General features: G+C 45.1%; 1 protein-coding gene across 1 annotated transcript in view; it reads right to left on the bottom strand.

Annotated features, from left to right (window-relative positions):
• Cacng3 (calcium channel, voltage-dependent, gamma subunit 3) overlaps window positions 1-24445 on the bottom strand; it is a 97650-nt gene that overhangs the window by 7630 nt on the left and 65575 nt on the right. The window contains exon 2 of the mRNA NM_019430.2: window positions 7175-7258. Coding sequence (NP_062303.2) covers window positions 7175-7258 — 84 coding nt within the window. The remainder of the gene's footprint in view (window positions 1-7174; window positions 7259-24445) is intronic.

Raw genomic sequence — 24445 nt, 5'->3', positions numbered from 1 at the left:
CCTTGCATGCTGTTTCAGTGTTTCAGTTACTCCTGGCCCCCCCCCCCCCCCCCCGTGCACAACAGAGGGCAATGTTAAATAATTAACGCCAAACAGTGACAACCCAAACCTGACCGTGATAGGGGAGGGAGGGTTGATTTTGGGTCTGTATTCTGAGCCTGGAACCCAGGATCTTCATTTTACATCTGGACCTGCAAATTATATAGGCAGTCTTGAATGCAGGGATTCCTGTCAGCCCATTTGCAGCTCATCAAGATGCAGAATCTTAAACACCTGTATTTGCATAGTAAAGAGCCTGGCAATACCCATTCAAAACCCATTTAGTCACAGAATGATTAGATGAATTTATGTATTTATTAGGCACCTACTAGATGCCAGGCACCCCACCAGGTGCTAGCGAAACCACAGCAAAAACATTTAAGGACCATAAAAGGCACAGCACTGTCCTTGGGGGACCCCCTGGGTGCCCTGCTGTGAAGCTGGGGGCTTCCTGGATCCTGGAGAGGTCTGAAGGCTCCATGGTAGAAGTCAGTATGACTAGACAGAACAAGAACATACATGACCTCAGCTTCTAATGGGTTGCGCCCTGATGGACCTTAGGACACTGGAAGTGCAATAGATGCAGCAGGCAGTAGATCCAGGAGTCATTTTCTACCTGGTTGGGGAGAACCTCACAGTGGTACAGTACACAGAGTGTGGTCATCTCCCTTCAGCTGAAAGGCTATCTGGGAACCTAGTTGACTGCTGCTGTACATCATGAGAGAATTATTTCACATATTGGTGGGTTAGGGATAGACTCAAATTGGAAATGTGAAATGAAGCTTAGCTGAGCATGCGTGGCTTTCAAAACCACTGTAGGGTTTGCAAATCCCAAGATGAAATGCCCTATGCCAGGGACTGGCTGTATTTTCTGACTTTGGTGGGGGATGGGAGGGCAGTTTGGGGGCAGACTGTATTTCACGGTACAGAAAGGAGCAAGCACCTTTGTACAGCTAATGGTTGGCTTGTTCTGAGCTAATCTGCATACATGCATTATTAATGGCTTGCTTGTTCTAACTCTTCTGCGCAGGCAGCACCTGGAGGAGTACAAAGAGTTGACTGGTGAGTGCCTAGGTCCAGATGTCCAGAAAGATAACCGCGGGAGCACCTACCAGAGGGACAGGCTTGGGTGCTGCTGATAGACTGCCTCATTCTCAGTAACGGTGCTGGCTTGAGAAGAAGTGTGATGGCAGGGCTAAGATGGTTCCCACAGTCTGCTCTGGCCCCTGGCCCTCCCAATAAAGCTTAAATATCCAGTAACAGGCAAGCTTTGTTCCAGTTGCATCATGGTCAGGCCTGGATAAAGAACCTGAACGGATTCTGTGCTCATCCATATATTAAAAAAGCCACAGGGCCCACACTCATGGGTCTTATGCTATAGTAGAAACCACTAGAAGGGCCAGCCACATAGTCTGCAGGGCCTTGTGCAAAGGAAAAATATGACGTGTCCCGTTGCAATATTAAAATTTCAAGGTGATGACAGCAGTGCAGTGATGAGGACTTTCTCTAGGGTTAGGCCCTGAGTGATTGACAGGACTTCAGGGGTCCAGGTGAGAGTGGGCGTGGCTTGGACTAGTGCCGGGGACCATGGAAGGGATTGAATTCAAATGTTTTCTATGTGGAAGTATTAGTCGATGGGGAGAAGATTGAGTTTACTCTCAGCGTGGAGCAAATGGTGCCTTACTGTGGCCCACCAGAGGAGCAGAATAGGGGCAGGACTGGCAAGGGTGTAGCTCATTTTGTCCACCAGAGGTTCCGAGCTCCGGTCATGGCACTCGCAGTCACGTGACTTAGCTCCAACCACTTTGCTAAAAGGAAAAAAACCCTTTCTAAGACAATGTGAGCAGTTTGGGTTGGTTGTGTGCTTGGGGGTGGTAACAAGCAGAAGGGGCAGGGCACAGTGGAGTGGGTTCTAAGACAGAAGACATGAGCTCGCCTGTATTTGTCTCCAGCTGTTGTCGTCGTCGTCGTCGTCGTCTTCTTCTTCTTCTTCTTCTTCTTCTTCTTCTTCTTCTTCTTCTTCTTCTTCTTCTTCTTCTTCTTCTCCTCCTCCTCCTCCTCCTCCTCCTCCTCCTCCTCCTCCTCCTCCTTCTCCTTCTTCTTCTTCATCTTCTTCTTTTAAAGATTTATTTATTTATTTAATGTATGTGAGTACACTGTAGCTGTCGTCAAACACACCAGAAGAGGGCATCAGATCCCATTACAGATGGCTGTGAGCCACTATGTGGTTGCAGGGAATTGAACTCAGGCCCTCTGCAAGAGACAGACTACAGGCCTGGGCAGTTTGTGGTCCTGGCTATCTGTGTCCTTCCCATCCCTCTGCTCCCATGGTGACATTTTAGGAGGGATTTCAAACTGCCAGAAAAACTGGTTGAGAGAAAAGAGACATGGGAGAAGGGATCCTGGGCCCTAGAAAAACCAGATTAGATCAGTCTCCTCTGAGCTGTGGCCTGCCCTGGCTGTCTTTGGTACTGCCCTGGATTGTGCTGGGGGGCTCAGAAAATGAGAACCTGAAAATACAGTGGGGTTTTGTTTTTTGTTTTGTTTTGACATGCTGAGTAATTTGATTTAAAGTAAATGAAAAAGCTTTCAAAAAGCAGGCTCAGTGTCAAGGTCCTTCTGACCTTGGTCATCCTCAGTATCCCAGCTTCATGCCTTGGCTTCAAGTGCAAGTAGAACTTTTCTGTGAAATTCTCTTATCTGCCCTAAGACTGGCCCCACCTCAGAGGCAGCAGTGGCTCTAGTCCCTTCCCTGAGTCTTTATTATCTGAACTCATTTCACAGGATGAGTGCAGTCTGCTAACACACCTGGACAGACTTCTGTTTGTCACCCATGGCTGCTTCTACTTCCATTCCACAGAGAATCACTTACAAGCCATGTGTGTCCGGGGTGTCAGAGTTTGTCACAGGCCATTGCCTGTTTAATAGGCCCATGAGGGTTTGAGTTGAGCTATGTGCTTTCACCATTCTCTCCTTTCCCTATGGAAGAAAGGAGTCTATAGGTTCCCGAGTCATATTAGATTCTCAGTCCTGCTCTGGTGACCTTCAAACGTGATGTGATTTGCTCCCTCTTCCCCCCACATTCACACATTTGTAAACCTCTTCCTCAGTCGAGTGTGCTTATTGCTGCTTCATTCCAGTAAAGCCTCAGAAGGTGCAGTGGGGGAGGGTTCCCCTTCACCTCAAGACTCTCAGGAAGTAGAGAGGATGCTCGCAGTAATTTTGGTCCTCAGGTAGCCTGTGAATACAGGTGAGCTGGCTGGCACATCTGGAGTGTAGGGTGTAGCTTAGGGGGTCCAGCCTTGGGAGCAATTCATCAAATAATTCCCCCAAAATTCCATGTTTGATGTGTGGGTTTTCAAATGGACTCTTGGCCCACCCCCCACCCCCCAAATTGTGTGTGTTTGGAGGTCAGAGTGTACTTTGTAAAAGGCAGTTCTCTCCTTCCAGCATGTGTTCTGGGATGGAACTCATGGTGTCAGCCTTAGAAGCAGGCACCTTTAATCGAGGAGCCAGGGGTTCTCTAGCTGTGGGTGGAGACCCTCCCTGCATATCAGATATTTACATTGCAATTTGTAACACTAGCAAAATCACAGTTATGAAGTAGCAACAAAATAGTTTTATGGTGGGGGGCACTATAACATGAGGAGCTGTGTTAGGGGGTGGGAGTCAGCATCTGAGCCATTTTGCCTGTCTGTGAATCAACCTTTAAAGAGACCATTTGCATTGTGAGTTGGCAGGGTTTGCTTGAATATTCAGTGTAATGAGTTTATTTGATTAAAAGAATTTTTTTAATTAAAAAAAGATTAACCTTTGAAATATGCCCCAAGGACATTAGAAGTGGTAAGGTTGATTATAAAAGTGTATATTTGGACTGGCCTGGTAGCACAGGCTTGTTATGCATTCTAGCAAGGAGGCTGAAGCAGGAGGAACACAAGTTCCTGATTGAGATACAAGGTTACTTCAAGGCCAGCCAGGGTAAACTAATGAGATCCTGTTGAAAGAAAGAAAGAAAGAAAGAAAGAAAGAAAGAAAGAAAGAAAGAAAGAAAGAAAGAAAGAAAGAAAGAAAGGAAGGAAGGAAGGAAGGAAGGAAGGAAGGAAGAGAAAGAAAAGAGAGAAAAGGGAAAAGGTGAGGGCGTGGAGACAGCTCAGTGACATAGAACTTGTTTGTTGCTGGTTACAAGTGATGCCCCACCGCACACACATACCCCAAAGATGTATCTGAAGCATGTGAGTTTGCTATGTGTAGAAGAAGGACTATAACTGAGACCAGAAATGGAGCAGGTTTTCAAAGCCAACTTGGTCCAGAAAGCATCCCTAAGACAGGAAACTGAGCTTCTTCTGACAGAATGGTGGGTAATGAACTGCTAACTGCATTGACTCCTGTAAGCTATCTCAATCTAGAATTGTACATCAACCAATCAGATTTGCCTTCATATGCATGATGGAGGATGCAGGACAGGATTGGGTGATAGTAGTTTCTTACCCTGTTCCTATTCAAATGAATGAGGCCAGCTCCAAAAAAGAAGACCCCATCCCTGTCCCAAGCAGCCCAGCATCTTATGCAGGCAATTGTTCTTCCTGTTTTACCTGTTTTACCTGCAGCATAGTAAAAAGCTTGTCAATTTTCTTCTCTAAAGCGTGGTGAGGCTGTTTCCACCATGGCTCAGTAGCAACTTGGTACCCCTGTTGGTGGTCAGCCCTCTCTCTGCCCACAAGCAAGATTTAAGTAGGTTCTAGAAACCCTGGCCACAGCCATCTCCCTTTTTCACATCCGCTACCTGAACTCTCAGGGGCTGAGTTCAAGTCTTGAGAGTCAGAGGTAAGATGATTTGAGTGTAGTTTCATCATTGGCCAGAGTAGGACTTTGCTGCCCTTCATATTATGGGATATCTTCAGTTGATATAACTTAGGCCATATTAATTAGCCTTCTATGATGTCATGAGTTAATTATGGCCCTCAAAATTCTTGTACTGGAGACTTTAGTCTAGAAATCTGCTCATGGCATTTATAGTAGAGTCCTTGGGAGGTAACTGGAATTAGATGACTTCAGAGGGTGGGGCTTTGATGTAGCCATTGCTGGCTTTAAGGAGAGGGAGGAAATTGGAGATGATAGACTTGCTTCATCTCTCTGTGTGATGTCCTCTGCTACATTATTATGCAGCAAGATAGCCCATGCCCATGGCTGCGCACCATGCTCACGGGCTTTCCCAAACTGTCAAACAAAGACGCTTTTCTTCTACATGAATTCCACAGGCAATACTCCATTGTGTCAGCAGATGGGGATGGGACTAAGATGCAGGGCTTTAAACAGCAGCCTGCACTCAAAGTCTAAGAGCAGAAATGGAGAAGGGAGGCTGGGCAGCAGCATCTGTTCATCTCCCTCTTAGTCCTGATTATGGAGGTCATGTGACCAGTTGCCTTCACCTCCCTGTGATGGGGAGCTGTCAATTGAACTGTGAGCTAAAATAAACCCTTGGTGCCTAAGTTGCTTTTGAATCAGGATACTTCATCACAGAAATGAACAGAAGAGACTGAGACCAAGATTCTAAAATTCTTGGCAAGAAAACCGTGTACTTGCAAAGGCCCATGCTTAAACTCCGGATTCTGTGGCTGTTGGTGAAGCTGCTGTTGGGTGGTGAGGGGGTGGGGGAATGAAGGAGAAGAGGACTCTCCCTCCCCAGAAGGAGAGAGGAAATGGTCAGAAAAACAATCAAGCTCTCCAAAGAATTTAAAATTGGTTTTGTGGGCTGTGGCTTGAAAGCCATGGTTCTGCTTAGTCTCCAATAGGGCAGGTATAAAACCATTTCGTCCAAGCAGGAAAGAAAAACAAAGATAAACAATAAGGATTCTGGGAAAATCCCACTGGTATTGACTTCAAAGCCACTGTTTTTTGAGGGAGTCCTGTTCAGGTGCCATCCCCCACACTCCACCTGCCTCGCTCCTTCCTTTCTCCCCTCTCTTCCTTCCTCTCTCCTTCCCTCCCTCCCTCCCTCCTTCCTTTTTCCCCTCTCTTCCTTCCTCTCTCCTTCCATCCCTCCCTCCCTCCTTCCTTCCCTATCTCCCTTCCTCCCTCCAGCCCACCCCTTGCTTGCCTTCTTCTTCCTTTCTTCCTATCTTCCAGCCCCGCCGCCCCCTATGCCTCCATCCCTGGATTGACTGTAAGCCTATATTCTATCCACTTTGGCCCCAAGATACTTGACCTCTGAGTCACAAAACCTAAATAAGACAATTTCTTGGAAGTTTAATTTATAACCTCAGTATTTAAAAAATCCCCTTAATCCTAGCATTCCTAAATAGCAAATTAAGTAATTCATTGGGATTTCCCTACTGCTTGAACTTGATACTTGTTCTTAATGAGGTGTCACAGGCATCCTAAACTAAGCTGCTGTGCCTGGACCAGTGTAAGGCCCATCTATATCTGACTCTGCTTCTGTAATCCTGTGTGGCAAGACAGAGCTGACATGTACACCACCTCATGTTTGGTCCAGGGCTAATGTACTGCACATTCTCATATGTATTTTTTTGTGACCTTGTCAGATTGTTGACACGATAATTTCCATTCCAAAACAGATGAAGAAAGTTAAGATAGTGAACTATCTTGTCTTAGGACCAACATGTCAAGGAGGAGGAAGTCCAACAGGGTCAAAGCTTGGCCTGTCACATTCCAGCCCCAAACTGCACTGGTTCTCATGGAAAACTCCTATAGAGTCACTGTCCCTGTCCCAGTAGAATTGGAATGGCAGAGATGTCAAAGGAGAGGTGAACTTTGGTTTGTATTTATCTTGCCCTTGGGGACCCCACCCATTAGCACATCACCCATTAGCACCTCACCCATTAGCACTTTGCCATTAGCGCCTCACATCACCCGCTGGGAGAGGTGAAAACTGCACCGAGTGGAAGAAAATTCCTTAGATTTTCTTCTGAGGAGACAAAAAAGAACCTTTCAATTCGTTTTTTTCTTTTCTATTTCTAGCTCATTGAAATGAAAGAAACTTCAACATCAGAGCCTTGGGAATGTATGTCTATACTTTGAGGTGGATAATGAGGAGCCTGACACTCATAGGTAAGTGGGTGATGGCAGCGGACCCTCTCCTTCCTCCATGGGAGACTGGGGAGGTAGGGGAACTTACGTAGAAGATATTCTGCTGTATCCTGTTCATAGTCTGCATCTTCTGGGAAGTGATCGATTTTCTTGCACACGCCTCGGAAAGCTCCTGTGAAAACAGACAGGACCCTGAGCCAAGGGGACAGTGTTACTGGGACCCATGCTGGGTCTGCAACTCCATGTTGTGTATACTTCCCTGCTCATCAGCAGCTGTGCATAGAGGCCCAACAGCTGATTCATGTAGGGTGCAGAAAAGAGACTAGTTGCTGTAGTTTGGATTGTGAGTGTCCTTGGGAGACCCAAGCATTAAAAGATAGACCTGGGGCTGGGACTAGAGTTCAGTGGTAGTGTGTGTTCCTAGCATGCTAATTTCCAGCACACATGCAGACAACAGACAGACAGACAGACAGACAGACAGACAGACACACACACACACACACACACACACCCCTCTGCCATTGGTAGGAGGGGTTAGAACTTTTGAGCCCAGAGGGAGGAAGTTAGGTCATTTGGTGCATGCCTTAGAAGGGAATTTTAGGAGCTGGGCCCTTTTCTCTCTGTTTCCTAGTCACCATGAAGAAAGCAGCACTCTCCTCCCATGTCGTACCCAACATGAACCACTCATGTTCTGTCTCACCCAAATCCCCAAACAGCAGAGCCAACTAACTATGGCCTGATACCTCAGACTCAATGTCCACCAATCATTTCTTTTCCTTAAGAGTTGATTTTTGCCAGGCATTGAGATAAACAACTGAGGTGGGGTAGGGTGGAAACAGTAGGGACGAGGGTTCAAGACCTGTCTGGAATACATGGCAAGTTCAAGGCCAACTTGGGAAACTGAGCAAGACTTCCCTTCAAAAGTAAGGTGAGGGAGACAGCTCAGTGGTAGAGCACTTGTTTAGTATGCTTAAGGTCTACACACGCACATGCACACACACACACACACACACACGCACACACACACGCACACGTTTGTCTCTAGTATTTGTTGGAGTGATCCAGAGCTGAGTGATTATCAGCTGAGATAACAGCTAATAAATCGATAGGATAAAAACTAAGACTGAAATAACCGTGCTTTTCAGACATCTCATGCCATTGCTATCTTAGAACCAGGCAACACAAGAGCTTAGTGTGAGGGTCTCCGCCTAGCCTGCCCTTGGTGAAGTGTTTGATTTATCTTCCCATTTGACAGATAAATAAATATCTTCTCATTGGACAGATGAATAAATGAGAGTTTCACTTGCAGTCACTCAGGTGAACAAGGAGCCAACATTCCACTCTGGGCATTGGGGAGTATTCTCTTGTCTCCAGCCTGCCAATCCTGACCATAGCCCCCTCCAGTCCTCTATTCCCTCATGACCCACCCCCATCCCCTGCCAGTGTGGGTCATTCAGATCCACAGAGAAGCCATCAGCATTTTGCTTTCTTTCTTTCTCCAGCATAAACTTGACTCAACTCATTGTGTGTGTTTGTTAATCATTGTGGGTGTTTATTAACTAGCCAATTAACCAATCTCTGGGGCAGCTAATGACTCTGTCAGTTCTTATAAATGACAAACAGTATTCAGAATGTCTCACAGCACAGCAAGGAACTATGCCTGTGTTTCCTCTTTCCTGTCTGCAAAGACAGAGGCAGGGAGGTGGGGCACAGAACCGTGCAGAGCAAAGCAGGAAGGGGGATAATCAGGCAGAGCCAGGCTTGCTTGTCAGAGAGGTCATTGTAAGATGAGGAAAGGCCATCTATGAAATATATATGTACATGTACTTCTTATGAAGCTTGGGTACATAACCATAATAGCTGCTGCTTATTAAGTATTTCTGGGGTGGAAAGAAGGCTTCATGGGTAAAGCCCTTGCTGCTAAGCGTGAGGATTTGAGCTCAGATCTCCACTATCCACATAAAAATCCGAGTATGGTGATGCTGATGGCTGCCTATAATGAGAGGGCTGGGCAGGTAGAGACAGGAGGATTCCTGAGACCGCCTGAGCAGACAGTCCAGCTGAATTGGTGAACTCTTAGTTTAGTGAGAGACCCTGTCCCAAAACATAAGGTGGAGGGCTGACGGACAGACACAGTGGGTTAAACCACTCAATTTTGATGATCTGCATTTGATTTTCAGAACCCACAAAAAGGTGGAAGGAAAGAACAGATTTCACAAAGTTGTCCTCTGACCCCTCCATGCATGCTCTGTGGTATGTGAGTCACACACACACACACACACACACACACACACACACACACACACACACACACGAGTTAAAAAACAAAGATGGCTGGGCGTGATGTTCCATGCCTTTAATTTCAGCACTCCAAAACTGAAGACAGGCAGATCTCTGTGAATTTGAGGCCAACTTGGTCTATATTTTAAGTTTCAGTCCAGGACAGCTGAAGCTACACTCAAATACTATGTGCTTAGAAAGAAAGAAAGAAAGAAAGAAAGAAAGAAAGAAAGAAAGAAAGAAAGAAAGAGAGGAAGGAAGGAAGGAAGGAAGGAAGGAGGGAAGGAAGGAAGAGAAATGAAGAAACACTTGAAGAAGACACAATGGCCTCCATACACATAAAGGTGTGCACACATATATACACACTTACCAACTTATACCCCTGAATATACACACTAAAATAAAGGTGTTTCCAATGAGCCAGGCACATGGATGACCCCACCACCCGGGAGGCAAGGCTGTTACTATTGACATTTCTGATGAGGCACCAAGGATCACAGAGGCATCCTAGCGTGTGAGGCTTCAAAGCCTGAGGCTTCATCATCAGACTCTGAATGCCCATCACTGCTATGTCTAATATTCTTGCTCCTATGATTATCTTACAATGCTAAGAGCGCTATCTATTTAACTCCTTACTGCTCACTACTGTGAGTAGGCTCCAAGCCAGCAGCATTTTACAGTAACTGCGATGAGATATGTAGACCGCCTCTTCGGTTCTGATTCTTTGCTCACCAGGCAAAGTATAGACTCCGAATCCAGAAAAGGATCCAGGGGAGAGAACACAAGGAAATTCTCGGAAGAAGAGAGATCATATCTTCTCTTCTCATTTTGAAAAAAGATATTAATTTTCCTCAATTGTATCAGAGCTTTGCTCTCACATTTACATTTGTCGGATGTGTTATATCTTAACGAAAGACCCATGCAGCTCACGTTCTTCAGGGTGATTGAGTCATGGGAGCTCTAAGTTTATTAGAGGATCTGATGGATTGTAGAGCAACAGACTGCACAGAGGCTCTGGACACCATAAGAGAAGGAGGAGAGTTGGAGGAAGTGGGTTCTGGAAAGTTTCATGCCCAAAGGCTGTATCTTGCCCTCAGCCTCATCCCTCTTTTTCTCCTTCTTGTTTGTAGCAATTGGCTGTACTGTCAAAAGAGTAGCCTGCTCTGCCATCACCATGCCTCGCTGCACCCTTACTTAAGAGTAGTGGGTTCAGCTGATGGCAGCCTGGAGCCTTCGAAACTGAGAGCCAAAAGAAACATATCCCAAGCATTTTCTTTTTCGAGACAGGGTTTCTCTGTGTAGCCTTTGCTGTCCTGGAACTCACTTTGTAGACCAGGCTGGCCTCGAACTCAGAAATCCGCCTGCCTCTGCCTCCCAAGTGCTGGGATTAAAGGCATGCGCCACCAATGGGTAGTGAACTGACACTGGAGCTAGGGAGATGGCTCAACAGGTAAAGTGTTTCGTGCACAAGTGCAGAGACCTGAGCTTAAGTCTGTCACACCTACAGAAAAATCAGGTACGGCATCGTGTGTCTGTCACTTCAGTACTAGCGTGAGGGTAGATCCTAGGGCCTTGCTGGGCATTCAGGCTATGGACCACTTTAAGCATCTCATACGATTTATACTTTATAGCTCTCAAATCATTTTTGTGATCTAGTTTACAGACAAAAAAACCTAAAGATCAGGAACTTTCCTTACATTGACATGGCAAGTACACGGTCACTCTGGTGTACTGTCTTACGAATTCCAAAATTGAAAGTCTTCTAAGGGCTGTCATGAGTTTTGATTTCTTCGGTGGTTTTAGAAGTGGGAACACAATACTTTCCCAGGTGGCTTGGTGACAGTTTTGTGACCATGTCTTGCTATCAACAATGGCAATGGTGCTTACCTTATTTTCCCCACCTTTCTTGTGCTTCTTCTCTGAAACAGGCCAAGGCCACATGGCAGGGCAAAAGGCTTCTAGAGTGGGCAAGGGGCTTTGAAGAGAGTGGCCTCACCTCACTGTGATCTGCTTTATATATTCTACAGAACATTTCACAGGAAGAAAAAATTCAGGGGGAGACAATGTAGGCTCTCCTAAAACAGACCATTGGAGATCACTGGGGGGATTAGGAGGAGAATGTGGGGAAGAGCCTTGAAGATATGGGAACAGGGGGGAAATTTCTGAACAGAAAACAGCAATGGCTTGTGCTGTAAGATCAAGAATCGACAAATGGGACCTCATAAAATTGCAAAGCTTCTGTAAGGCAAAGGACACTGTTAATAAGACAAAAAAGCCACCAACAGATTGGGAAAAGATCTTTACCAATCCTAAATCCAATAGGGGACTAATATCCAATATATATAAAGAACTCAAGAAGTTGGACTACAGAAAACCAAATAAACCTATTAAAAATGGGGTACAGAGCTAAACAAAAAAATTCTCAACTGAGGAATACCAAACGGCTGAGAAGCACCTGAAAAAATGTTCGACATCCTTAATCATCAGGGAAATGCAAATCAAAACAACCCTGAGATTCCACCTCACACCAGTCAGAATGGCTAAGATCAAAAATTCAGGTGACAGCAGATGCTGGCGAGGATGTGGAGAAAGAGGGACACCCCTCCATTGCTGGTGGGACTGCAAGCTTATACAACCACTCTGGAAATCAGTTTGGCTGTTTCTCAGAAAATTGGACATAGTACTTCCGGAAGATCCAGCAATACCACTCCTGGGCATATACCCAGAAGATGTTCCAACTTGTAATAAGGACACATGCTCTATGTTCTAATAGTTCTAATAGCCAGAAGCTGGAAAGAACCCAGATGTACCTCAACAGAGGAATGGAAAAAGAAATTGGTACATTTACACAATGGAGTACTACCCAGCTATTAAAAACAATGAATTTATGAAATTCTTAGGCAAATGGATGGATCTGGAGGTTATCATCCTGAGTGAGGTAACCCAATCACAAAAGAACATACATGATATGCACTCACTGATAAGTGGATATTAGACCAGAAACTTAGAATATCCACGATACAATTTGCAAAACACATGAAACTCAAGAAGGAAGACCAAAATGTGGATACTTCGATCCTTCTTAGAAGGGGGAACAAAATGCCCATGGAAGGAGTTACAGAGACAAAGTTCGAAGCTGAGACTGAAGGAAGGACCATCCATACACTGTCCCATCTGGGGACCCATCCCATAAGCTACCACCTAACTCAGATACTATTGCATATGCCAACAAGATTTTGCTAACAGGACCCTGATATAGCTGTCCTCTGTGAGGCTATGCCAGTGTCTGGCAAATACAGAAGTGGATGCTCACAGTCATCTATTGGATGGAACACAGGGTCCCCAATAAAGGAGCTAGAGAAAGTAACCAAGGAGCTGAAAGGGTCTGCAGCCCTATAGAAGAAACAAAAATATGAACTAACCAGTACCCCCAGAACTCCCTGGGGTTAAACCACCAATCAAAGAAAACACATGGTGGGACTCTAGCTGCATAAGTAGCAGAGGATAGCCTAGTTGGCCATCAATGGGAGGAGAGGCCCTTGGTCTTGCAAAGATTCTATGCCCCAGTACAGGAGAATGCCAGGGCCAGGAAATGGGAGTGGGTGGTTTGGGAAGCAGGGGGATGGGGGAGGGTATAGGGGATTTTTGGAGAAGAAACTAGGAAAAGGGATAGCATTTGAAATGTAAATGAAGAAAATATCTAATAAAAATCATGTGTTTATATGTAGGTATATGCACATGAGTGCAGGTACCCACAGAAGCCAGAGGTCTTGGATCCAGTAGGGGCTGGAGGCACAGGTGGCTGTGTCCAGCTTGAAGTGAGAAACCAAACTCTCTAAGAGCAGTCTGTGCTCTTAACCCCTGAGTCATTTGCCCTGCCCCCACTTTCGGTTGTGTTGTAGTTTTGTTTGAGACAGGGCTTCTTATGAGCTGGGGGTTCAGGATCAGGGTAAACTGACAAGGCAGCAAACACCTGGGATCCTCCCGTCTCTACTTCCTAGTGCCTACATTGCAAGCATGTGACATCACTGCTCCTGGCTTTTTCATATGTGTCCTGGGGATCGAACTTAGATCGTTATGTTTGTTTACCAAGCACTGTATCAACTAAGTGATCTTTCCAGCCCTGGCAGCCAGGGCTCATTATTTTGTTCTTGTTGTTGTTTTAGTTTTATGCATATAGTATTGTGCCTACATGTACGCCTGTGTATCACTTATATAGCTGGTGACTGAAGTGGCTAGAAGAGGATGTAGCATCCCCTGGAACAGGAGTTACTGATGGTTGTGAACTACCTTGTGGATCCTGGGAATTGAATCTGGGTCCTCTGGAAAAGCAGCCCATTCTTGGAACTGCTGAACCATGTCTCTAGCCCTGGCAGCCAGTTTCTAAAGGCCCAAAGTGGTCCGCGATCTGATTTTCTATGTTTAATCAGCCAGGAATAGTGCTTGCATATTTAGATGATTGAGAAAAAAAAACCAAAAGAAAAATATTCTTTTATGACATGCAGTGAGTAAAGTTTTACTGAAAAAACAGCCATGCCTGTTTGTCTTCAGTCCCCATGCTGGCTCTTGTGGTAGTAGGGCAGACATGAGTATTTGTGACACACAGTACAGCAGGAAATATTTACTTTCTGTCTGAGTTCTCCATGGTCCAGTAAATTCTGCTCTCTAATAGAAAAAGTGGAAATTAAAAAAGGAATTTGGGCTTTTGCAGAGTATAGGATGTGTGTGTGTGTGTGTGTGTGTGTGTGTGTGTGTGTGTGTGTGTGTGTGCTGTCACTGAACCTGGAGCTAGGCGGGAGGTCAGCAAGCCCCAGTGATCCCCCCCTAAATCTGCTGTCCCCTCAGCACTGATCACAGGGGCATGTGGCCACACTGCCCTTTGTGTGTATCAGGGGTTCAAATGAGGGTCCTTGGACTAGTGCAGAAGGTGATCTCACCTGCTGGCCCATCAGCCTGGCCCAGCAGGCCTTTAAGAAATTTGAGTCAAAAACTGTTTTGCTTGGTGATTTCGGTTCACTTGTATTCTTTAACCTGCATCTTTAACTGCTTATTGTGCTTTATTAAAAAGTTAAATGTTTAGCGCAATTTAAAACTCAGTGTATTTACCATGAAAATCAGATTTTTCAGGGTTTCTTTTTTAAAAATAAGGAGTTCATTGTCACCTCTGTGTAACAAACCTTCCATGTAGCCAGACATTAGCACTGTTTTTCAGTCTGGGCATGAGTTCACCAGTTGCTCAGAATCCCCAGTTGGCTTGGTGGTACCCCATGTTTCTGCAGATGGATAATTCTGCTATCTGTGAATGAAGCACGGTGAGTAAGAGGCCTCTCTTTGGAGTCACTTCTCAGTTTCAAACTGATCACTCACTAGTCGTCGTCGTACTCAGTGAATTACCGCTCTAGCCTTGGGGAGATGATGGTGGTGATGCGATGGAGTTGTCCTGAGGTTGACCTGGTGCAGCCTCAGTATCATCAGCACCTGGTGCTGCTCTCTGCAGCCTCCTCACACATCTTCCAATCAGGCAAACACATAAAACATTTAGTACAGTTCCTGGCACACGGAAAGAACCCAGTACATCAGACCAATGAGGATCCCTGGTTTTGGTAAATATTTTAGCATGAGAAGAGACAGAGTGGTGACACTGTGGTGTGATTTTTAGTAATAGCAAAGCATCCTGAAAGGGAAGACTGTCAAGGATTCCCCCAAGGAAGACTCCACACGGAGCATGGAGCTGTTGGCACCCCAAGTCAAACGCTTATCGTAAAGTGAACCTTGCCGTTCGTATACGTAGCATATTGCTAGCTCCCAGAAATAACTACCAGTTAACATTTTTATATCTCTTCTGTGTTTTTTTCCCCTCCTGGGCCTCCATACCAGATTATTTAGCAGGGCTGGTATCATATACTCTTCTCTACGTACATTTTCTTAGAATAGTTCTCCATATCAGTACACTTTTTTGAGAATCTGTTTTACCATGTAGTCGGGGTGGCTTTGAACTTGTGACCCTCCTGCCTCAGACTTCTGAATGCTAGAATTACAGGTATGTGCTTTTAAAACCCTTGTCGAGAATAAAGGCATTTTAAGGTGAGGTGCTTGTACCCCTCCCTTTAGTTACCAGACTGGACCCCCAAGGAAATGGAATTTCCCCAGGAGTCTCCTGCTGGGAGAAGGCAAGGCTTGGCTTTGGTGCTAGCTGGAAGAGGAGCTTAAAGAGACTTTATCCAGTTCTGGCAACTTGTCAGAATACCTGACAGGAGAAACTGGAGCGGCACAAGGATAGGTCAGTGGTGGTAGGGAGCATGCTTTGGCCAGGACCATTTAGATATGGAGATCTCTGACCTTCCATTTAAACCTTGTCCGGACCCCAGAGACAGACTAGGGAGACCAGTGGACCCCTTCCTTTGTCCCTCTTCCAGGATACACACTGGATAGATCTTTATCTTCTCTACATTATTATTTCTCTCTCTAATGACCTATTGAGGACAGCTGTCTGAGCCTAGCTTGTTATAACTGCTTGTGCCCAGGCTCTGACTCTTAGCAGCTCTGGTAGCATCACCATGCACAGATTTATTAATACATCTTTTAAAAAAGGAAGGGAAAGGGTGAGTGTGATTTACCTACATGCTGCAAACAAATGGAACCTAGAGAGCTATTGAAAGCATTCAGATTGTAAGGATCAAGTCAGGATACAAACTCGAACACCACTGTGGCTCAGCTTCAAGCTGAAGCGCCAAGGCAGAGATGCTGCAAAGAGGGTGATGGGAACCAAGAAGAGGACCCTGGGCATTGGTCTGGGGACTGACCAGGTGGCTAAGGGCAAGAAGTAAGGGGACTCCGGTACTAAGGCAGCTGGGAAACCTGGGGTGTGAGATTCAGTGGGTGACAGGATCCTGGGACGAATTTTGGAATGGAAGGGAGTGATTCTTTGAGCTGTTGAGGTCTCATTGCAGAGACTGATTTTTATGGTGGTTAAAGTTTCATTCTGGGGAGAGACTATTCTAGTAGCTTGACTTTGACTGAGACACTGGCATCTTTCCTTCCTAGGAGAATGAGTGTGTTCTCACATCACCATGCTTCTTGAAGGGCAGGTCCCTGAAGCAGTCCCCCTGAAATCAAGACTAGGAGAAGAATGCTTGAGACCATCTCTGTTAGTTCCCAGGACTCCATGTGCTCCACTCAGCATAAGGACTGAGCTATGAGCAATGTGGGGAGATAGGATAAAGGCAGCATTCCCCAGGTGACAGAATTAGTTTGTGAGGGAGGTTGAAAGCAATTTTCTCAGGAAAAAAAAAAGGTTAGAATAAACTGAAGGGCTCAGAAAGGTATTTTTTAAACAAGATATTAAGCCATAAACAAAGCTATAATAATTAAGTCCTTGTGGTACTCATATTAAGAATTTATTAGAATAATTCTTTAATGCATAAAACATCCTAGAGATAAGCAGCCTATTATCTCGTATTTAGATAAGCTCTGTTAAATTAAAAGAACATAGGTGACATATAGTTCAAACAGTGTGGAGAGGATTCAGAGGAAACAACCTCACACACACCAAAAATTATCTCCCTGGTAACTCAGGAAGATGATTTCTGTTAAAGGGATGCTGAGTGAAATCATGTCTAAGTTGAGACTTGAAGGTTAATGAGAAGCTAATCAGAGGAGGTGGTTTCTTCAAGCAGAGGGAATGTGGTGTTATGACGACAGAATCCAAGAAGGAAAACTTGTTTGGGAGTTCAGAGTCTCTGCAGGTGTTAGGGATCAGTGGAGGTTACCCTGCAGAACAGGCCTAGAGTGTACGGGTAAGGGAGGATGGGAGAAGTGGTGGACCTGGGGAGGGGATGTGTAGGAGGACTGGGCCACCAAGATTGGTTTGAGGTTCTGGGGGTTCCCTGGTGGTCAAGACAAAGAGGATGCTTGTTCTCAGACCTGAGGTCCTTGCTGAGAATCTAGACCAGTTACTTAGTGAGCCCAATGACTGTATTTTGAGGCATAGGCATTTATCCTTCTACACGAAGATCTGTGCAGAGTTCAGCTCCCATCAGAGAAGTCTTTCATTGCAGTGGACGATGGTTACTGCTGAGACACACTGGTCACAGTACACTATTACCCTTCCTCATTTCTCCTCTTTTCATCCAGTGGTCCCTTTTCTTCTCCCAAGTAAGTATAGATGCTGACAAAAGAGAGCATGTGCCATTTGTCTTTCTGAGTCTGGTTTATTTTGCTTCACATGGTAATTTCCAGTTCTGTCCATGTCTTAGGGTTATTATAGCTATGATGGGACACCATGACCAAAGCAACCTGGGCAGGAAAGGGTTTATTTGCCTTATACCTCCATATCACTCTTCATCACTGACAGAAGGCAGGGCAGGAACTTGGAAGCAGAGGCCATGGAGGGGTTCTCCTTACTGGCTTACTGCTTACTGGCTTGCTCAGCCTGCTTTCTTATACAACCTAGGACCAACATCCCAATGATGGCATTACCCACCATTGGCTGGTCCCTCTCCCACCAATTACTAATTAAGAAAATATCCTACAGCCAGATCTTATGGAGGCATTTTCCCAATTGTGTTCACTCCTTTCAGATGACTTAGCTTGTGTCAGCTTGACATAAAACTAGCTAGAACAATCCATATTCTTGAAACTTGAAAATAACATAATTTATTTTTTTATGTCTAACTAAAATTCACACACACACACACACACACACACACACACACACGCACGCACGCGCGCGCGTGCATGTGTGTTGCTAGGAATCAAACCCAGTCTTGTACACACAAAGCAAGTGTTCTACCACTCTACACATCCTTGATATGATAGTAGTTTTCTAGTTAGTGGGGGCGGCTCTAGGTAGGGTGGTAGAACAGGATTTGAGCTTGGATCTAGATGGAGAAGAAGCCAGCTATCTGAAGATCCATAAACCATCTTTCAGCTAAGGGACTGTGAAGGCAGAGTCTGAGAGGTATGCTGAACTCCATAGTTTGAGAAAGGAGGACAGCATGGACAAAGGACCGTTGTGTCAGCTTCACTGGGCTATCAGCTGCCCTTCCAATGGTTTCTCTATTTCGGATCTCTGAAATACTTGGGAGGCTGGGTCATATGTCTATTGTAGTCAAACCTAGTTTTTCCTTAGGGTTAGGAGCACTCAGTAGAGGTGTCCTAAAAGATGTGCATGAACCTGGGGTGGCTCCCAAACATTCTAGTATGGGAAGTGCCCTGGAAGGTCAGGCATTTGTGGTTTTATATCCTAAAGATCTTGTTAGCTATATCCAAAGAAAGTATTTGTTCAAATCACTTGGATTCAACATGGGGATCAGACTCCCCATTCTGAGACTTTTCTTTCAGATTCCAGCAAGATGACCCCAGTCTCAACCTAGGAAATGGCCATCAATAGTCATAAAGAAGGCATAAGACACTCATCTGGAATTTGTAGAAACAAGTCAGGTTCTTGCAGGCTGAAGGAAACAGTGGCTCCCTCTTCAACGTGTATACTTTGGAACACAAGCTCCAGCACTCTCGGATGCCTTTGCTTACACACTCACTAGTTACATGCTCTTACACAGTCGACTGAAGGTTTGTGTTTCCTCCAAACTTCTATGTCAAAATTTTCATCTCCAGAGTGATGTGACGAGGAATCAGAGTTTTAGGAGACTGATGGCATCAGGAGAATGGAACCTTCATGAGTGGCATTAGCATCCTTATATAGGGGCCTCATGCAGAGAACCATGAGAAAGCAGCCCTGAGCAGCCTGGAACCATCCAGAACTTCGAGAACTGTCTATTGTACAAGCCACCTGGGTTATCAGCAGTTCTCAACCAGTGAGTCACAACCCCTTTGGGAGTCGAATGACCCCTTCAAAGGGGTCACCTAAGACCAGAAAACATAGATATTTATATTAAGATTCAGAACAGTAGCATTTATTATGTAACAACGAAAAATTTTATGGTTGGGGGTCACCACAGCATGAGGAACGGTATTAAAGGGTCACAGCACTAGGAAGGTTGAGAATCACTATGGTATATTGTACTTTGTTATAGCAGCACAGGTCAACTAAGGACATTGTAATGGCTCATATTGTTTGTCTACTTGACAAAAATCACCTAGAAGACAAGCCTGTGGGCATGTCTGCGAGGAAGTTTCTAGATTGGGTTAACTGAGCTGGGAAGATCCACCCTAAACTTGGGCAGCACCATTTTTGAGCTGAGGTCACAGACAGAGAAGTATTCTTGCCTGTGGGTACAATGTGACTACAATGTGACTAGGGACCTCACATTTCTGCTGCCATGTCTTCCCTTCCTCAAAACTTCAGGTTAATGTAAATCTTTCCTAGCTTGCTTTTTATCAGGTAGTTTGTCATAGCACCAAGCAATAGGCGCCAACACCTTAGTCTAGCTATCCCATGAGGTTTGATCTTTTCCTTTGAAGTCTTGATAGTCTTCTGACTAGGGGACATTTCAAAAAAAAATTGAAGTTGGAGGTGGATAGATTGTTGTGTCAATCCAGCAAAGTACTTTCTGTGCATTCCTGAGGGACTGAGTTTGACCACCAGAGTCCTCATTAAAAGATTGGAATTCCCAGCGCTGAGGAGGCGGACAGGAAGAACCCTAGGCTCATGTCCAACCAGCTTAGCCGACTCAGTGACTTAAAGTAATAGATCCCATTCCAAAGAATAAAGTGAAAGGTGACTGAAGAAGATCCCCAAAGTTGACCTCCATTTTCCACGTGCATGTAACTCCCCGGTGCCCCAGAGAACATCTGGGGTACCTGATGAATGTTCTCACAGCCTTGCCCAACAAGCATTACCCTAGGTCACACGAGGAAGTGAGAAGTATGGCTGCCAAGGGCAGGATGGCTGGGTTTGGATAAGGTAAGCCTCTACTATACACCAGATGTAGGTTACCTTAGTCCCATCTCAGTTTCTCCCTACATCAGCTGAGAACGTTACTACCAGTTATGGAGAACTTTAATGTGAAGTCAATATTTGCCAAGGACTTGATTCATCCATTTAATTTTGAGACAGATCTCATGTATTCCAGGCTGGCCTCAAATATTCTCAAGCTAAGAATGGCCTTACCGATAGATGAACACCTGATATTTCTGTCTAGGGGAGGAGCTAAGATTGCAGGTGTGGACCACCATACCTAGTTTATGTGATTCTGAAGTCAAACTTAAGGCCTTGTGCATTCTAGTGAGCATCCTCCTTACTGAGCTGCATCTCTAGTCCTTGTCAAACACTTTACAACAGTCCTTAGTGCATGGAATTATGCAAGTATGTGTTAATTCAACAAATGCATTCCAAGTCAGAGAAAAAGACATAAAATTAAGATTTGATTAATCTGAGAACTCAGCTCTTAGTAAAATTCTCTTAATCCACAGGACCAGGCACTGTGTATAGGTTAGAGGGGACAACAGCTGCTAATACCATTATCTTTATTTTGGGCCTAGAAAGGAAATCAGGATTTTCTTCCATCCTCATAGAGATGCATGGAGATTTATGCAGAGCTGTGCGTGTGGGTGCATGCATGCATATGCATGTACTGTGTGGAGTTAACTTAGGCAGGGAGCCTAAGGAGCTTGTCACCCTCTAGAGAGATTGGCCTGAACCATCTGCTCTGTCAAGTTTGGTCAGGGACTAGATAGAGTTTTGTTTTTATGTTTGTGTTCTTTTGTTTTTTGGAAGGGGGAGAGAGAAGTCTTGAAAGTAGCTTTTCAGCGTGTGTGTGTGTGTGTGTGTGTGTGTGTGTGTGTATTTGAGTGTATGGGTGTACATGCACATAGCTGGCTAGTCAGCCCCAGGGGTCCTCATATCTTTGACCCCCTCCTCTTCTGCCAGCACTGGGATGATAGGCCTGTGCTTCCTTGATTGACTTTTTATGTGGGTGCTGGGTGGGTATCTGAATTCAGGTCCTCGCTCTTGCACAGCCAACGTCTGGACCACTTAGCCCTGGTGCTCGTGGTCTCAAGTTAAGAAATTATTTGATCTAGAACAGATAGGCCTGGGAAAGCAAGACTGTCACCCAAGTCTTAACTTCCTAGGCTTGTGGTTTTGAAGGAGTCAGGGTAAGCTGCAGCTATGACAAGTGTCCTGAGAAAAATCAATGTTATGGGAGGAAAGATTTGCTTGGCTCATGCTTTCAGAGGTGATGGTCTGTGGTCAGATTGCTCTGTTGTCTGTGGGCCATGGTATGGAGACAAGGAATGTGTGGCAGTGTAAAGATGGCCAGGAAGTAGATGAGAAGAGAGGAAGAGAGATGAGATGAGATGCACAAGACTATTATGCACAACTGGGCTCCACCTCCCACAGTTTCCACCTACCCAAGGGTCCATACAACTAGGAATCCATCAGTTGACTAATTCCTAATAATATCAGAGCTCTTATGATGACACTGGATCTTGGAACACTGCTGCATGCATGGGGGAACGCAGTGCAGGTGTCTTTGGGCAACATTTCCTAACCAAACCATGGCACAAGAGCAGATTCCCCTCCAGCAGAAGTAGAGGATGCCATCAAGGTCTTTGACTCATCTTCAGACAGGACCATTTACATTTATTTCCACTGGATTGTCAGCACCTACACTGATGTGCCTCAGGCAGGCTTTACATGGCTGTAGTTTCATACAACTTGATAGACAGTCATGGTGGCAAGCAAGCTCTGGGTAGACACCTCGTGTTCAGAATGAAGATAGGTGTCTCACCAGACTACATAGCCAAGCTCCATGCCCAGAACCTGGTCCAGTCCACAAACAGGACCAACGCAGTAACTGAAACTTGGTTAGTACCCCAGCCACAAATCCAGCTAGTGTGCTTAAATTCCAGACCCTCAAGGCCAAGTTTAGAACACAAGGCTAAGGCTATGGAGAAATCAGAGTTCTAGGTTCAGCAATATAAGTCTTCAATTACATCCCCATTGCAATAGCTTTGTCTTAAGAGATGAGGAAGAGTAAAGGTCATGTTCTTTGATGCTTCAGGAGCTAAAAGGGCAAAAGTAAGCCCTTGCCCATAGGAATGCTTGTGTTAGAACACATCTGTATTGTCTAAAGAGTAGGGGATGAAATCCACCCACAGAGCCTCTTACCTAATGATGGTAGCACACACGGAGTATCTGAGCATCCCTGGTGGCTATACCTACAGCCAGGTCAAGAGACGTGGTCCTCAGGGTAGCCATGGGAAGACACTCCCTTCTCAGGAAACAATGAAGGGCAAAGATGGGCTTGCTGCCAATTCCATCTTAAACTTGAAATGACTTATGAAAAGGTTTGTTTCATCTGATCTTTTCTAAGTATGTACTGGGATAAACCAAAAAAAAAAAAAAAAAAAAAAAAAAAGCAGAGTGTTGATGATTTTGGAAGTGGATTGAGAGACCTCATTTTTCTGATAAAGTTGCAATGATGGACCGAGATGAAATCCCTTAAGGCAGGATTGTAAAGTTTGATTTTCACAGCAGAATCATAAAATGGGTCAATTTTGTGAAAAAGTATGTTAGCTCATCATCAGTTTTCCCAAGGGCCTCTGTTAATCTTTTAATATTCAAATCATGGGCTGCCTATCACAGCCTCACCCTTTTCAGGACCCCTCCCCTCGTTAGCTGAGTCCTGAGGCGTTCCTTCCTTCCAGTTGGCACATTACATCTCAGCCTCCTATTTGCTTTGTTCTGTCGCATGTTGACAGAGCCGGCAGTCAGAGAGAAAGCTGCCAGACATAGACTGAGCATCACTGAGTGTTAAAGGGGTGGGGAAAAGCCTGTGAGTAGAGGCTGCTTTTGTAAGTGGTTGGGTCATTAATGCACATATTCATACTAAGACAGAGTTCACTTGCCTGTCCATATGCACGGATTTAAGATAATGAATTCCTGGATAATGCGGATCCTGAACTAAACTTGGTCTCTTTGAGCAAGATGAAGCACTTGGGGTATGGCAATTATGAATTACTGCCTCTAATAAGAGAAATCAGAAGACTGAGGAAGTTAATGAGAAATAAATATTAACAGAGATGTTTATTGCCTCTGGTGCAAACCCTGAGCCATTCTTTTGTTTCACAGACGTCCTTGGAGGCACCCACATTCCATGAGGAATGATCCTGACACTTGGAGTTTATCAGTGACCGAAAGCAACTGTTTTCTGTAATAAACGTTGCAGAAGGAGTACTGGAATGGGTTGTGAAAGGTGTACATGAAGTTGGGTAGACAAGGGAAGATTCTGTGGAAAGGTAAATTTTAATGACGAAAGGAAGCCATGCCTGGGAAGATATGAAGAAAGTGTGTCTTCCATGCAGAAGCCCCACACAATATCCCATCTTTGACCTTAGATGAGGAATTTGGTAAGAAAGGATGGGCTATCTTTGCCCGCTGTCCTCTGCCCATAATGAAGCATCTTGGTTTATTTTTAAAGAGCCTGGTATTAAATTTTTGGCTCAATCAGTCAATTGGGTGGGTTTAGAAGCTTTGGAGTAAACAGTTTTCCCTTGCCCTTAATTAGGTGGATAATTGAAGGGACAACTAAATAACTAGCTTATCTCAGAGCCCAGGATCCAAAGATTCCCAGGCACAAAGCCAAGAGGCCAGCCCTCCCACAGTCCAAGTCTGGATTAGGGTCCAGGTTCAGATTACCTGTGCATTCTGCCTCCGGACACAGTACCCATGATTCTGTGGGCTCCAATGCTTGGCAAACCAATGAGATAGCAGTATCATTTGTCTGCGGTCCCAGACAAGTAGATGTGTGGAGAAGGAATGAAGATCAGAAGTTATTTGATTGTTGTCACTTACAAAAATTAAAATAAAAATCATGGGAAGATCCTGTTGGTCTTGCTCCTCTAATGGCTTGGTATTATTCCTTGAAGGCTGGCTGTCAGTGGGTCTGGGATGCTTACTGGGTCACTCACTGTTTAGAGTCCCAGTATTTGTGACCATGTTCTGGTAGGCACTGGAAGTGTTAGGAACTTGTTCCCTCTGCAGACCACAGAGGTGAGGATTTTGGAGGAAGGGGTTAAGAGAGACCAAGAGCTATGGATATGGTTTGTTCATCCCAGCTTCTTGCACACAGGCCCAGCTCTCTTCCAGTGGGGCAAAGCTGGAGCCATTTGTGTG

The sequence above is a fragment of the Mus musculus genome, chromosome 7 (assembly GCF_000001635.26).
Source record: "Mus musculus strain C57BL/6J chromosome 7, GRCm38.p6 C57BL/6J".
Taxonomy (NCBI): domain Eukaryota; kingdom Metazoa; phylum Chordata; class Mammalia; order Rodentia; family Muridae; genus Mus; species Mus musculus.
The sequence above is the reverse complement of the archived record's forward strand: the minus strand, read 5'-3'. Positions and strand labels throughout refer to the sequence as shown.